Raw genomic sequence first — 15,032 nt, 5'->3', positions numbered from 1 at the left:
ATACATTGAAATCGCATTATGCTACAAAAACACCGCTAATAATGTAGCTTGTTTTATAAATACCTATAATATGCTTTTACATATATATTTATCATATTTTATTAATGTTAATATTTCAAATTATGTTTTATTACCTGCAATATTTTACATTATTTTTTTTTAACTGTATTAAGCATACAGACAAGTATTTCAAAACAATGACTATATAATAGATTGGTAATAATTGAAATCGTCCAAAAATTAACTCTATATTGTATATTTGCATATTATAATATAACTATAAATAATGGACATAACGGACAATAGGCCTAATAGTAGTATCTTAGTAATAAAAAAAAAATAAAAATAGATAGTTTGTACATCGAATAATATCTGTAATATTAAAGTCACTGGACTTGCAGTTTGTTGTGGTGGAAATAAACATCACAAAATCTACTACGTGTGACGGAGGGCACGCGTTCGCCTCTTCTCTTTTTCACCGTCATCTTGCTCCTCGTTTTCATAACAATAACTATAATACAATATTCTCTTGGTGGCTACGTTTTTTAATCACCAACTTCCTGCTGCCCACGTATATATTTTTATTTTTTTAAATCGTCACACCGGCTTCACGTACCAATGCGTATGTTATGAATATAACAGCTTTAAAATGAGAGCATTCAACGAGTCGTTAACACAGCATACATGCGTGTTAGATTATATATCTGTGTATGTAAGAGAAAGAAAAACCGATATAGATACAGAGAACCAGAGAGAGAGAGAGAGAGAAACAGACTCAGATATAGAAATAAAGACAAATACAGAGAAGTAATGAGAAAAAAAACCATTATAACAATTATTTAAGAAAAATATAATAGCACATTGCTAGATATCAATATGAATTAATAAATTATTCATATTTATTAAAAATAAACACGGCATTCATTACTTGGATATATGAATATTGAAAATACCCAATTACAGCTTTAAACTTTGTTAAAAAATAACTACAATATATGTTATGAAGTGCTTATGTGTTAAAAAGATTCCCGTAATAAACCAAACAATATTATTCAATTCAATTGAACAAATGTCGTGACTTTTTCAATCTTTATGAGAGTTTTGAGTTATGCATTCATAATATAATGGCTTAAGATTATCATTAATAAATGTATATTGTTATATGATGTATACCCACTCAAAAAATGTAGAGATCTTACGTATTTTTGTTTTGAATAAATATTTCATTTTGGTATTAAAAAAGAATAGTAATAATAAGATTCTATTAAATTAAAAAATTATATATACATATAGTATCATGTAGACGTACTTATGACTTTAATCTAATATATGCTTATCAAAGGATTAAAGAAAAATATAATACCATCAAATATAATCGAAAAACCGTATTTTCAGGAATGTAATAAAAAATAATAACTACTTGTTCTTTATTTTTTATGCCTACCTTATTAACCTCTTACCTGACTTTTTCAATAATTTATTTTACTTTCACTTGTTGAGCGGCACCACTTAATCAAATGTTTATAATGTGTTTACAGATATAGTATACATAGATTGTCTTAACTCTTAATCCAATAATTTGAGTATGTTTAAAAGTTTTATACCTTGATTCTTCATACATTGATATATATATATATTCTTATACTAGTATACTCGTGAGTAATGGTGTAGAATCATTGAGTCGGTTATGTTTTATAAGCTTTATTTAAACTACATTTTTACAATAGTGCAGTAATTAAACGCAATTACATACAAGGTAATTAAGTTTTTATGGCAAAAAGAAAGAGAGACATTCAGCGGTAGCCAATTATACCTTTTAAGTGTATAAATATGCGTGTTATTACTAATTTACCATAAGACAAGGCCGTAACTAGGGGGGCAGGGGTCTAGACCCCCCCCGAAATTTTCAAAAGTAGAAACATTTTAGCAGTGAATATAGTTTAATAACTATAAATTGTATTAAATAATAATGTTAGACCCTCGAAATGTTTTTCCAGTTACGGCCTTGCCATAATATACAAAATGTAATTTATACATATATTAATATTTATATATTAATTTTAACATAATAGTCTTAATTTTTGTAAATACATTAATTTAATAATTAGAATTATGTGAATCTCGTAAGTCATACTAGATGAAAAAAAATCAATTTTAATTTCAACAATATAGTATCATTTCTGATAAAAATAAAAATAAGATATTTACTTACAAATTAACTGAGATTAAGTTTACACGTATTAAAAAAAAATAAAAATGAATCGTTGAAAATTATAAATATTTATTTATTATTATAATAGTATAAGATTATTGAATTAAAATATATTTGTACATGTAAGTAGGTAGATGTTTATAATTTTCACAAAAGTAACAAATCAATAACTATTTAAATATTTATATTTATCTTTTATAAAATTATATTTATTGTTTAAAGAATTGTACAGTTAAGTAAAAATACTTCCTTAATCTTAATAAAGTTAATACAACTATAACCTTTATGAATAAACAATTTATCTATTAAAAATAACAAAGTTATCAATCACGATGCGATACGCACTCATATGCATAAATCATGGTTACATATTGTTATAGGTACAGCGATTATACACATACGTATATATATGTATATATATAATAGTAAAACAATATTATCTTAGAATTTAAGATACCTCATAAAATATAAACATAATATGTACCTTAGATATATCTTAATAAAACTGTAAGTATACGGTATAGTATTTTTGGAAGAAGCCAACTAAACCGAACCAGATTAAACTAAATTAAATATTGAAACAAGTAATAAAATATTTATGAATTTAGTGCTGGAGACGACAGGACTCGAGAGAAACTTTTCGTCTGAATCATCCTTGTTTATTTCGAAATTAAGAGAGAGAGAGAGAGAGAGAGAGAGAAAACATATCTTTGGATATTTATTACGGACCATACGCGATAACCATAACTGCGGTCGACGAGAATCACAAGACGAACACCGACCGCTGCGATATTGCTCACCGGGTAAGCGCGTTATGCATATTATACGATATACCTTAAGTAAACATGTGCGTGTGTATGTGTGTGTATACACGTGTGCGCGTATACCTTGTGCGTGTACCTCCCGTCCAATAAATTCCCGGTCATTGTAACACTTTCGTACGTGATCATGTATAATATCGCTGGCCATTGACAATACGGAACGCCAACGAATAATGGCCATCCTCTCCGCTGGTGCAGTGCCATACATGTGTGCCGCCGCATTGTCGACCGCGTCGCGCCCGCTAACGTGCGAAGAGAGACCTGCGCGCAGCGTGTTTATTTTATATGACTTTTAATATTTTTACCTGGAATCATAAATACCGTATTATCACAATAGTCGCGCGCGCAAACGTGCCGGTGCTCGGATGCCGCGGATTAGTTCGATTTCGATTTCTATTAGAAGGCATAACGCGTGTATATTGTATAATGTTGTGTACATGCTACACACATGTGCACGGGTGTACAGTGTTAATCACGGTGGTAGGTATACGCATCTCCGAGTTCAATAAATTTTCCTGGACGCGGTGGAGAGAATGGAAAAAAAAAACACTTCAAAGCTGTGCGTGTAAAAGGTCTGAAAAAATGTATGGGCGGCGGCGGCGACGATAAATCGTCAATTCGAAGTCACGTTCGATGACATGATGGAAAAAAACGCGACACTGCGGCACGAACTGTTAGCCCACCGCGAGCAAAAAAGATCCCTAAAACCGTGTCTTCGACTACGTATAGCGTTCCAGTAACATAACACCATCCAGTAATTGAACGATGTTAATACATTTTTGAAATGTAAAGAAGCGTTGACCAGTAGCACTGAACTTCTAAAATCTTTCTCGGACCGAATAAAATTACTAGGACCTCAAGCACCCCACCGGCCACAGAAGCCTACATTTTTACTTTGTATAAAAAAATCATTTGTGCTTTCAAATTATAAATATTAAGCATGATTTGTACTATAATGGTCAGACACGTACTGATAGATATCGCATTATACCATTCCGCAAAATATTTTATTATGTGTTTAATTTTAGATAATTCACATTTGAACGTTTCGGTTCCGTTCATACACGTACCGATCCGACAGAGTCCGGCCAGCATTCCTCGCAAGAATAATCGCGAGATCAGAATATTGCAAAGTACAAACCATAAATCAGCTCTTCTGATCCCCTGCCTCATTTTAAAAATGTGGTCAAGTTACGGCCTGACCTAAACATAGGGTTCGGCGCCACTGATGTTGACCATATAATACAATTTTTTTATAAATAATGTATATGTTACCGGAAAAGATAAAAATTCAAGAATTGTCAGTATATCCTAGTCATTGTTGACAATGACTGGAAAGGTTAGACAATGTTATAAATCCGCATTTAAACTAATATCAACACCGCTTTATCGGTGATTTATCTGACTATGGAACATTCAAGTTTTCATGAAATATATATTTATTTTAAATGACAAACATTTTTTTAAATTTTTTGTGGTGTTACGAACGGAGCACTAGGCAAATCATTGCGGAGCACCGAAGGCTTCGCGTAGCACAGTTTGGGTAATGCTGTACTAGATTATATAATTCCAAGTGTCATAGTAATTTACCATGTAATAATAAAGATTAAGATTATGATTCATCCTAAATAGCTAATAAGTATTAAAATATATTAAATTAATTTTTAATGTTATTATCAATGCCTTCTTTTATTAGGAATTGTTATCAATGACTAGGTATTGACATTAATTCCTTACTAAATCAGGCATTATCATTATTGACTAAACATTGTCAACACGGACTGATTGTCATCTTTTCCGGTAACATATATAATTATAATACATAATATATATCTATTATATTGTTTATATTGTTTACTAGTTAGGAATTATATTATTATTATTATTTTTATTTTTTTTGGTAAATTTATGATAACTTTCACAACATATTTTTTTTTTTTTAATGCCTGTATATTTTACGACTCAGATAACTTATTAAACAATGAATCGGTTCAAATCTAAAAAATTGAAAAGAATAACGATTTAAAAAATACTAACTTTTTTTTTAATACACTTACTGAATTTGGGTAAATAAACTTCCATGAAGATAAGTTGATGAGTATTGTAAATTTGAAAAAAAAACAATAATAATATTAATCATATTATTTATAATAATTTACGAGAATTTTAAATTTTAAAGATACTCTAAAATATAGGTACTCGTTATTTTACCATAAAGTATATATCAGTGTTTAGAAACAAATTATTAAAATTGCGCAAATTATTTCTATACCGTGTACAGGGCCAGCAAGAGGGTGGGACAGGGAGGACTAGAGCCCCGGGGCCCGTACGTCCGAGAGGGTCCATCGTTTCGGCCCGGAACTCCCACAGCCTCGGGGCCCTCAGATTCTCAAGATCCTTAAGTTCTCGCTGGCCCTGACTGTATATATATATATATATGTGTATACACACTAAATATTTTTCCGTCACGGGAAAATCTTAGCACGGAACCTTAGCTCCTCCATCCACCATCGAAAATCGTAATCACTCCACACACCCATGGTACACACACACACACACACACACACACACACACACACACACATATACACACCCGTGCGCGATGAAGACATTTGTTTTTCATCGTTTAATATATAAAGGATATCGACGATATCTTCGTACACACACAATTCGTATTACACATACTTCCGGGGCGTGGCGTAAGAGTAACACCTACGACACTGCCGTACACATTTACCTACACGGCGACGTTATTCGATATTTTTGTGTCTTTGAAAATACGTCCGCTTGTATAATAATATAGGATAGCTATTTATTTTTTTATTGAGAGATCCGTCGCAGGCGGCAGGTATACACGGTACAGTGCGTTAGAGTAGTTGCACACTGTAGCAGCAACAGCATGTGTTAACAGAACGGTATCGAGTGGACGACGACGTATCGGATTACGCGTCGGACCACGTGCCACGGGAATGCACAGATTGCCAGGTGTTGACCGTGCTCGCCAATAACAGATATTATAATACGTCTCGCGATGTATTCGCGTATTATGGTTATCATTTCAATCTTTCTCCCTTTCGTTTTGCTGTACACACGATATGCGAAACGTTTACCATTTTCGGAAACTCAAGACGAAATTATTCACGATTCATTAACATCCAAGTGTTAATTGAATAAACGCGTACGTACACGTTTGAATAGTTTTACTGATGAACAATGGTGATTTTTACATCGGTAAAAATTGTTATTATTACTGTTATTGTTATTGTTTTATTATTATAATTAATACTGTCCTACGATGATTTACTGACCGAAATATCTCCAGTATTTCAATTTTGTGTTATTAGTATTAGTGTACGTAACTGCTTGCGATGGTATACCGTGTGTCTTGTACTATGTACATGATTGGATATATAGCGTTGTTAAGTTAACAAATAAATAACTTCTTTAAAGTGATTCAAATCGGATAATGTGCAGCATTCTTATTATTCCTAATGATACGAAATTGAATATTACAGAAAATGCTTACTAAAGCATTAGAAAATCATCAGTGTTATCGATTTAATCGATCAAAAGTTCTAGGAAAACTTATCATTAATAAAATTAATGATTATCAGTTTTATTATTTATACATTTTTGTGTGATTATCTTTAAAAAATATTACAATTCTTGGTATTTTTTAATATTTTTACAAAACGCCTAATAATTAATCCTCGCTTAATTATTACTTTGATAACATTATGCCATCAATTATAACAATTAATCGTAATGTAATGTAGGTTTATTTTTATCCGTTAAAAAAATATTTATGAAAATGTACTTTCGACAAAAAAAAATTACATATTTCAATGTCATTATAGATCGACTATGCAATTATGATAAGTAATTATTATATTTTTGATATTTACAGGAATAACTTTTAGAATATCGCGATTCCAATAATTCCTTATATGGAAAATTATTATCAAAGTGTTATTGATATTCAGTTTTATTAATAATGTGTCTATAAAGCCTATTTAATGAAGACTTATTGTGATATTTTATGTATTGAAGTATAATGAATGGTTTCATTCGTACAACTACAAATTACAACATTTATGTTCCTGATTTAATTTGGTGATATAATAATGAGAGCTTTAATTTACAGTAGTTTTATTAATCTTACATTCTATTGTTAACACTTATACTTATATGATATATATGTTATTTTTAACTGTAACTGTAAATACTCGTATATACGATGTAGGTATAAAATCAATAATGAAAAATATGTTTACCGAAAACACCGCCTGCAGAGGGCCTTTTGAAATTTTGCGCTTTACGACATCTGCTGACCGCCCCCAGCCTAGATATCACAAGGTATACCTACGCAGATGGTTATTGGCGAGGGGGAGAAAAATCAACCTTTACGTGTACAATAACAATAATTCCAAACGTGTTCTAGAATATTATTAAGCAAATGACCGTGAGTATTATAACGTTAAAAGAAATTAAAATAATTTATATCGTATTCAGGAGATTAATTTATAAAAGAAAACTTTTTTTTAACTAGTGAGGTAATGTGATTCTTCTTATATTTTATGTATCGTCCAAGTTATTTTCAAATAATATCATATATATTTATGTATTCACAAGTTCAACTAACTATTTAGCAATCGTAAAATATTTATATACATACATATGTGAATGCGTAAAAACAACTTGTGCAGATACTCTAATTTTTTTTATTTAAAAAAAATGAGTTGCACAATTTTAAAAGCTGCAAAGAAATCATTAAACTGTACCTTTATGATATCCAGCCTTTACAGCGAATGTCATTTCGGTGAAACCTATTCGGCGTAAGAACATTTTACTGAACGGGTACTATGATGAAACGACATTTAGGCGAATGGGTTTAATACTTTTATATAAATATTGTGATGATAAAATTAAAAATAACATGTTTTTGAAGTGAAATAATAATTTATTTGATATCAATTTTAACAATGAATATAGCGAATATAGTCTATTCCAATATAACAATAAAATAAAAACCAAAGAATAGGTAGAATACTATATAAATTTCCTATAATTAGCTATTGGTACAGTTAAGAATCATCTGATTTTTTTTTATTAAAATGATTTTTGTATGACACAATAATATAAAAATCAAATATGGAACAATCGATTACAAAAATAGAAGTCAATATCAGAAAACATTTTAAAAAAAAGGTGGAAAACTTTTCAAATCGATATTATTAGTTTCTTACAAATTTTAGATTACAACATAAGTTATTAATTTTATAAATGACCATTAATGTTTTTTTTTAAATTATAAAAATATATTTTTCATTACCAAAATATTCATTCGACTAAATGTCCATTTGTTAGAATTCCCGTTTGATACAATGTTGGTGTACCAACCAGTGGCGGATATATCTGAGAAAGAAGGGGCCGATTTCAAATTCACTGATGTAATGGGTTTCAACCCACTTTTATTTTATTAGAAATGTATAACCTACTCTAATCAGCAAGAAAATATGTGAATTTGGTTAAATTTAAAAAAAATTCTATCAATATATCAATATAAAGTCTAAAATATCAAATTATAGGCAAAATATACAATGGTGAAGAAAATCCCAAGGGTCCCCCCCTCGATATCCGACATTGGTACCAACTTATTTTAAACTAACTGTAATATTAATTGAGAACAGGTGACAGTAAATATAAAGAGTATATGGAGCGTAACATTTTTACATACATACCTTAGATTTCTTACTACAATAATAATTGTGGATAATTTCATAACATCAAAAATTCAGTTTCAATCAGAAATTGATCGTTTTAAGAAAATAATTCGATTTTAGAAGTATTGAAACAACATTATAAGTATTTTTTATAATTTTAAATATGTAATGGACACATCATAAATACGAACATTTTTTAACCAAACCAAATTGTTTTTTTTCAAACAAATATACGAATTATTCATACACAATACATTTTTATGTTCTTTTGTGTTATTTTTTTTAATTTTTTTTTTTCTTAACGGTTGTTATTAAGCGTTACGCGCCAAGCCAAAACTGCCAAAATTTGCTTGATTTTCATGTTGATAATACAAATCAGATTTAATATTTAATAAATACCGAATCGTTTTAATGTGTTTAGCGACAGCTAGCAATAAAAGAAAAAAATAACATTTTTTTTTCTTCCACTCCATCAATGTTTGTTGCTTACCAACCGAGAACTACCTACCGGGTGCATGGGAACGCATTCGGAAATACCGGTGGGCCGTGTATAATTATTTTAACTAGAGGAAGAAATTAATTATTTTTCTGAATAATATCCAAAGAGAAGGTAGTTTTTTGTTCTTTACATTTTTTTTTTTTACAGTAGTACGGTGATACTAACGAAACCAAAGCGTTTGTATTTTCCGGTGTCAACTATGACAAATCGTGTGGAAGATTATTAACCAACATCTAAGGCCAAGTACCTTAAATTCATCAATTACATTTTAACAAAGATTTAAGGACAATATCAACAAATGAGTAATGTTTTGAAGAATATTCGTTGGAAAAATGTTATAACTTAATTTGTTAATCGTAGGCATTATATAGTTTAATCATATATGTCAAATAAGATGTGTATTGTGTAGGGATGTGAATTTTTACAGAGTGCATAAGTTATTTTTAACAAGTTCAAGTTGTTCTGGATGAAAGGCGTTAGATAACTTTATTCATATAATCTTTTTATATCATTAAACTATATATATATACCCACCACCTCTTTACATACTTCTCATGATACAAAGTTTGTAAATGTTAATATTTTACATAATAAAAAAAGATATGCTACAGAATCTTTAAAATGGATAAGTCTAAAATTTACAAATTATATTCGGGTATTTGAATATGTCATGTTGGTTTTGTTTCATATAATGGGAATAAACAGATAAAAAGATTTAGAAAAAATATTTTGAATTTATTGATCATTTTTGTTGAATTTGATAATGGAATATTATACGCTGTTCATACTGTTAACAGTAAAATTAAAGAAAGTATTTTTTTTATGTACATTAGGGACATTAAAAAGTGTGCAATAAAACTGCATATTTGAAAATAGTTTTGGAATAAGAGTTTTTCTTAGTCTTCAGCTGCCAAAAGCTTAACATAAAATTATATGAGTACATGTATCGTAAATTGAGACGATAAGAAACTATATAAAAAGTTTTGTTTGAAAAACAATGCAATACAAAACTGCTGATTTTTATCTTAGTGATACGTATTACAATATTTAATAGAATAGTAAATTTAAAAAAATATAAGTGAAACAGTAAAACTTTGCGAGTAAATATACACTTAAAGCTTAAAGTGATTTTGTGCATGTTGTATTCAAACCTATTGTTAGTTATAATATATAGATAGTTCATAAATTGCAGTAGGTATTTATCAAATTAAAGAGTTCCATTATATTTTTGATTTTATGATGCACAGAACAATAAACAGCAATTGTATTATTTAGTAATATATTTTATTTAACATTGTTAGTAGGACTGGTATAACCACGGTAAGTTAAAATATTATTCAACACTCAACAATTGATATTTTTTGAATACAATTTATTTTCGTCAGTAGTTACCTACGTGTTATATTAAAATTACAAATTGTTTTATCAATGTTGATAGTTACGTAATTGAATGAATTAAAATTAATTCTTTGCAGAAAAAAGGTTTTGTAAAAAATAATAATCAAATATTTTTTGTGAATAATTTGTGAATAACGAAAGTGTTTTTATTTATGTTCAAACGTTAATAATTCATTTACTTAGAATAAAAACAAAAGGTTTCACCTTATCTCAATTAAAAATGTAAATTTTAATAATGGATTTATTTTAAATTATACATGTTATTATAATAAATGTTTCAATGACCAAAAAAATAAAAATAAAACTGTGCATAATTATTTTATATTATAATATGTATCCCAATTCCCATTGTAGTTTTAAATAAATGATCCTTCGTGGCCTGCATTCGTGTGTTCAAATGAAAAACCACTTAAATTTTAAATTAAAAATAAGGTAATGTCAATGACCCTATTAAAAAGATATTAACCTCAAAAATAAATTTGAGTGTTAATTGTGGATATCTGACTTTGTAGTAACATAATATATTATATGAAATTTACAAAGAGTAATCCTAGTTAAGAAAATTGCATCTAAGAAATAATTTTTTTCCTAAATTTTATGAAAAAACTTTTTATTGAGTATTACGAAAAAAAACGTAAAAAAACCGTACCAATTTAAAAAGTATTATGTATTTTATTAAATTATATTTATTTTAATATTATAACTTATTTCAATACAGAAAAATAAGCTTAAGTAGTAGTATATTCTGTTAATGAATCAAATAATCTAAATTAATATGTCATTGAAAAATGCAAAACATTACTTATCCAAAAAAAAAAAGTAGTTATTTTCTTAAAAACTAAATTCGTCGTTCAAGCTCATAAACTAAAATATTTTTAAAGCAATTGTTTGATTAAAGTTGAAATGTAAAATAGGTAGGGAAAAAATAACTGCAGTATAATGAAGTTATTTCCAAATGATGTAGAATTATGTCCTAAGTTAAATTACTTTTCAATCATATTAAATGTTAGTGAAGTTTCGAGAAAAGTCCCTCCATTAAATATTATTATATTATGTGTTTGTACAAGCACTTAGAAATATTTGTTTTTATAAGAAACTAATTTTTACATACATCACTATAGTCAATGAGATATTTTTTAATTAAATGATTATCGAGATTCTTTTTTTTTTGGGACGTAATAAAGTTCTTAAATAATTTTAAAGTAAAACTTATTGCATTCAACTATTGACTATACTCGTAAATAAGAAATGAAATATACGAAATAAGTACCAAAAAATAGACAGTTACTTTAAAAAAAACAAAAGCCATTAAAAATGTATAAGTAAATCCAATATTGATTAAATATTGTTTAAAATTCAAAACTCAGTTACAGTTTTATAAAATAATTATAATAATAATAAAAATAAATGATAAAATGGAAATTGAAAAGTGTAATGTATTTATTAGGTACTGATTTAAAAAAATAATTGAATTGCTTAACATTTTCACAGCCATTATGATTGTAATTTTAGTTTTTAATTTCGATGTTTACACAAGGGATTTTATATACTAGACTTTTAGGGGCATTAGATAGACGGTTTATATGTTATTGTATACTACCTTACAGATCAAAACAATTTTTTAGATTCTTATTTTTACGTTGGCATACGTGGTACCTACATAATTAATGTTATTAGTGATAGTTTATAGTTTTTTTGTTGTGTATATAAAACTGGGGTATTGAGTAAGTATTAACGCCTTAACGGTGTTCATCCGGTGTATCATTTCTATGTAATAATGAATGAAGAACAAACGGTTTTTTCCCGTACACGTTAGATTCCAATTAATATTAATTTATTTCGTAAAATATATCTAATTAAAGCTATAAATGTAATATATACACAAATGAACTAGTTTATCTTGGCATATTTTATTGGACTTAAAAAATAAATAACTTGGCTTACTTAACCTATTATGGTACCTATATGTTTATATATGAATTATATGTGAATGTACACTATACATATGTATGATATTAATTTTCCGTATATTATAGAGATAATTGTTGTAAAATTAACCAAATTATACTAAATATGTACATATATATGCAATAAATTAAATATCTTAATGTGTGTATCTAGGTCACGGTAACGGTCAAAAATAGTAACTGAAAATCGTATGCTGACTTTTAAACGATTAAAGCAGGGGTCGGCAACCCGCGGCCGGCGAAGCAATTTTTTATGGCCCCACAAAGGTGGTCAATTTTTGTGTTTTATTTTTGTTCAATAACATTTTTCATACAATTTTCAATGTTATTCAATTCTTTTTTCTTTATAAATAAAATCTAATCTAATCGTTAATAGTTGATGTTTATTCTATATAGTTATATAGTCAGTTTAATCTATGAAATTGTTATTATTATCTAATCGGAGTCGAAGATAATAATGATATGAATATACTTATATATATTTAAAAATTAAAATTTTAAATATATTTAATCTATGGTCATAGTTATTTTGTGTTTGTAGCAATTAGTATTACGCCCGTACGTGTGACTGTTTACGTTTGTAATAGTTTCATTTTACAAGTAAATTCAAACATTATGACGACTAAAAAAAGAAAAATTTGTGATGAACATCGTTTTTTTTATTAATTCTTGGGTTGATTTATACTTTTTCGTCGAAAACAAAGGTAAGCCATTATTTTTAATTTGTCAAAAAATTAAAATTTCTTAAAAGCAATTTTTTCCAGTAACATTCGTATTTTTTACACTCATATTTCTATGTAAAATAATCAAATATAATAGCAATACAATTATTAGTATATATCATATGTAAACATTTTTTTTTAATATGGCCCTTGATAAACATTTGAAAAAAAAATGGCCCACGTGGTTCAAAAGGTTGCCGACCCCTGGCCTAAAGGGTCGGAAATTATTGAGGTAGGTTAAAAAGCGATTGTTCGCTGGAAGATGTAGGAACATACAAGGTAGTCGGAGGGTGATTAATTGATATACAAATGCTGATCCAACCAACAGTTGTTCAATTGTGCACGTCTTGGCTACTTATATATATATATATATATATATCATATCTATCAACGCATTTTTCTAACATATTCTACGCAATTCGGTTATTATTATTACGATTGCATACTATAACAAAATGCGGCACCTATGCGCGTACAATTTCGGCAAAACATGTCAATGATTTTCGTTTTTCTGCATACCATTTCGACATATCTCATTAAGTCAACCGTTAACACGCCCGTGTAACGTAATATATACCTGTGTGCAGTTTCACGAACGTCTAACGTTTCCAGTTCTCTTCGTATAATATATTTATCACACTAAGATTAAATAGCGAATTACTAAAATCAGCACGTTAAAACGATTTCTGGACGCGTATGACCGTGTTCGGACTACGTTCTGTAGACGTTTAATCTGAAAGCGCATGAAACAACGACGGTCGGGGAAAACGACTAGTATTTCAACATGTACACGTCCATTAGTGCGTTAAAAAAAATCTATCCTTTCGTACGTCGAGCGTTTGTTCAATGAGCGCAAAAAAAAAAACAATCCCAAGAGATATGGTCTTACCACCAAAGACTAAATTCGGGCACCATTGTCCGTGTCCAAGGCCGTCTTAGGCTATGCAGGAACCCATGGGCACTTGAAGCTTAGGGGTCTTTAAAGTAAACCAAAAAAAGGTGAATAAAAACATAAAAAGCTTATTTTGAGTATGATGACTTTTGTGAAGCCGGAAAATTATTCATTTTAAAGAAAAATCTTTTGGAATAATGGGATGAAAAATTAAATATACCTACTTTAATCGCCCACAATCAAGCGTTCATTATTTATTTGACTGCTTTTTTCATAAGCAGTCGTATTATTATGTTACAGATTAAAATTCAAAGTTGTAATTTCTATTATTCTGGGCCCCCAATCAGATGGGAGTCCTAGGCACGTGCCTCAAGTGCCCAAAGGGTAAAGATGGAGCTGTCTGTGCCTACCCCGCGTAGCCGACGTTTCGAGTAAAACGATCGGTCTAGGGAATTAACAGATGAACGGAGTCGCGCGCGCCATTACGTTCGTGGAGAATCATCGCTGCGAGTGCACCGTGTTGAACTTGCTGGTGAGTGTTGCCGCCAGAAAAGTGTAGCGCGCGAGATTAACGGTTTTGGGACGCGTGCCAATAGGGACAGGAGAGTGAATCAGCGGTGTAGGACAGTGAATGTGAGCGAGTTTGGCTACTAATGCACCTGGCCCGGTGGCTTCTGTTCGCCGACCGTGTCGGCGACTGTGGCAGCGACAGCGAAACAAAGGAGGTGGCGCTGGGCCACGACCACCAGACGGACGGCTGAGAGAACGGAGGCAGCAGCAGACGGAAAACTGACGCGG

At 29.5% G+C, this 15,032-nt stretch overlaps 2 protein-coding genes across 3 annotated transcripts in view; one reads left to right on the top strand and one right to left on the bottom strand.

The window, feature by feature from the left end:
- The window catches only part of LOC112692664 (protein rhomboid-like), an 87,830-nt gene that overhangs the window by 35,213 nt on the left and 37,585 nt on the right, over positions 1 to 15,032 (bottom strand). The gene's annotated exons all lie outside the window — the stretch shown is intronic.
- On the top strand, positions 2,703 to 4,495 carry LOC112692665. The gene is made up of 2 exons (XM_025567403.1): positions 2,703 to 3,015; positions 4,062 to 4,495. Exons 1-2 carry the CDS (start codon positions 2,811 to 2,813, stop codon positions 4,238 to 4,240), a joined length of 384 nt encoding a protein of 127 aa, XP_025423188.1. The 5' UTR covers positions 2,703 to 2,810; the 3' UTR covers positions 4,241 to 4,495.

Source organism: Sipha flava, unplaced genomic scaffold (assembly GCF_003268045.1).
Source record: "Sipha flava isolate LNK unplaced genomic scaffold, YSA_version1 76_pilon_pilon, whole genome shotgun sequence".
Lineage (NCBI taxonomy): Eukaryota > Metazoa > Arthropoda > Insecta > Hemiptera > Aphididae > Sipha > Sipha flava.
This window is presented reverse-complemented; position numbering and strand designations above follow the sequence as displayed.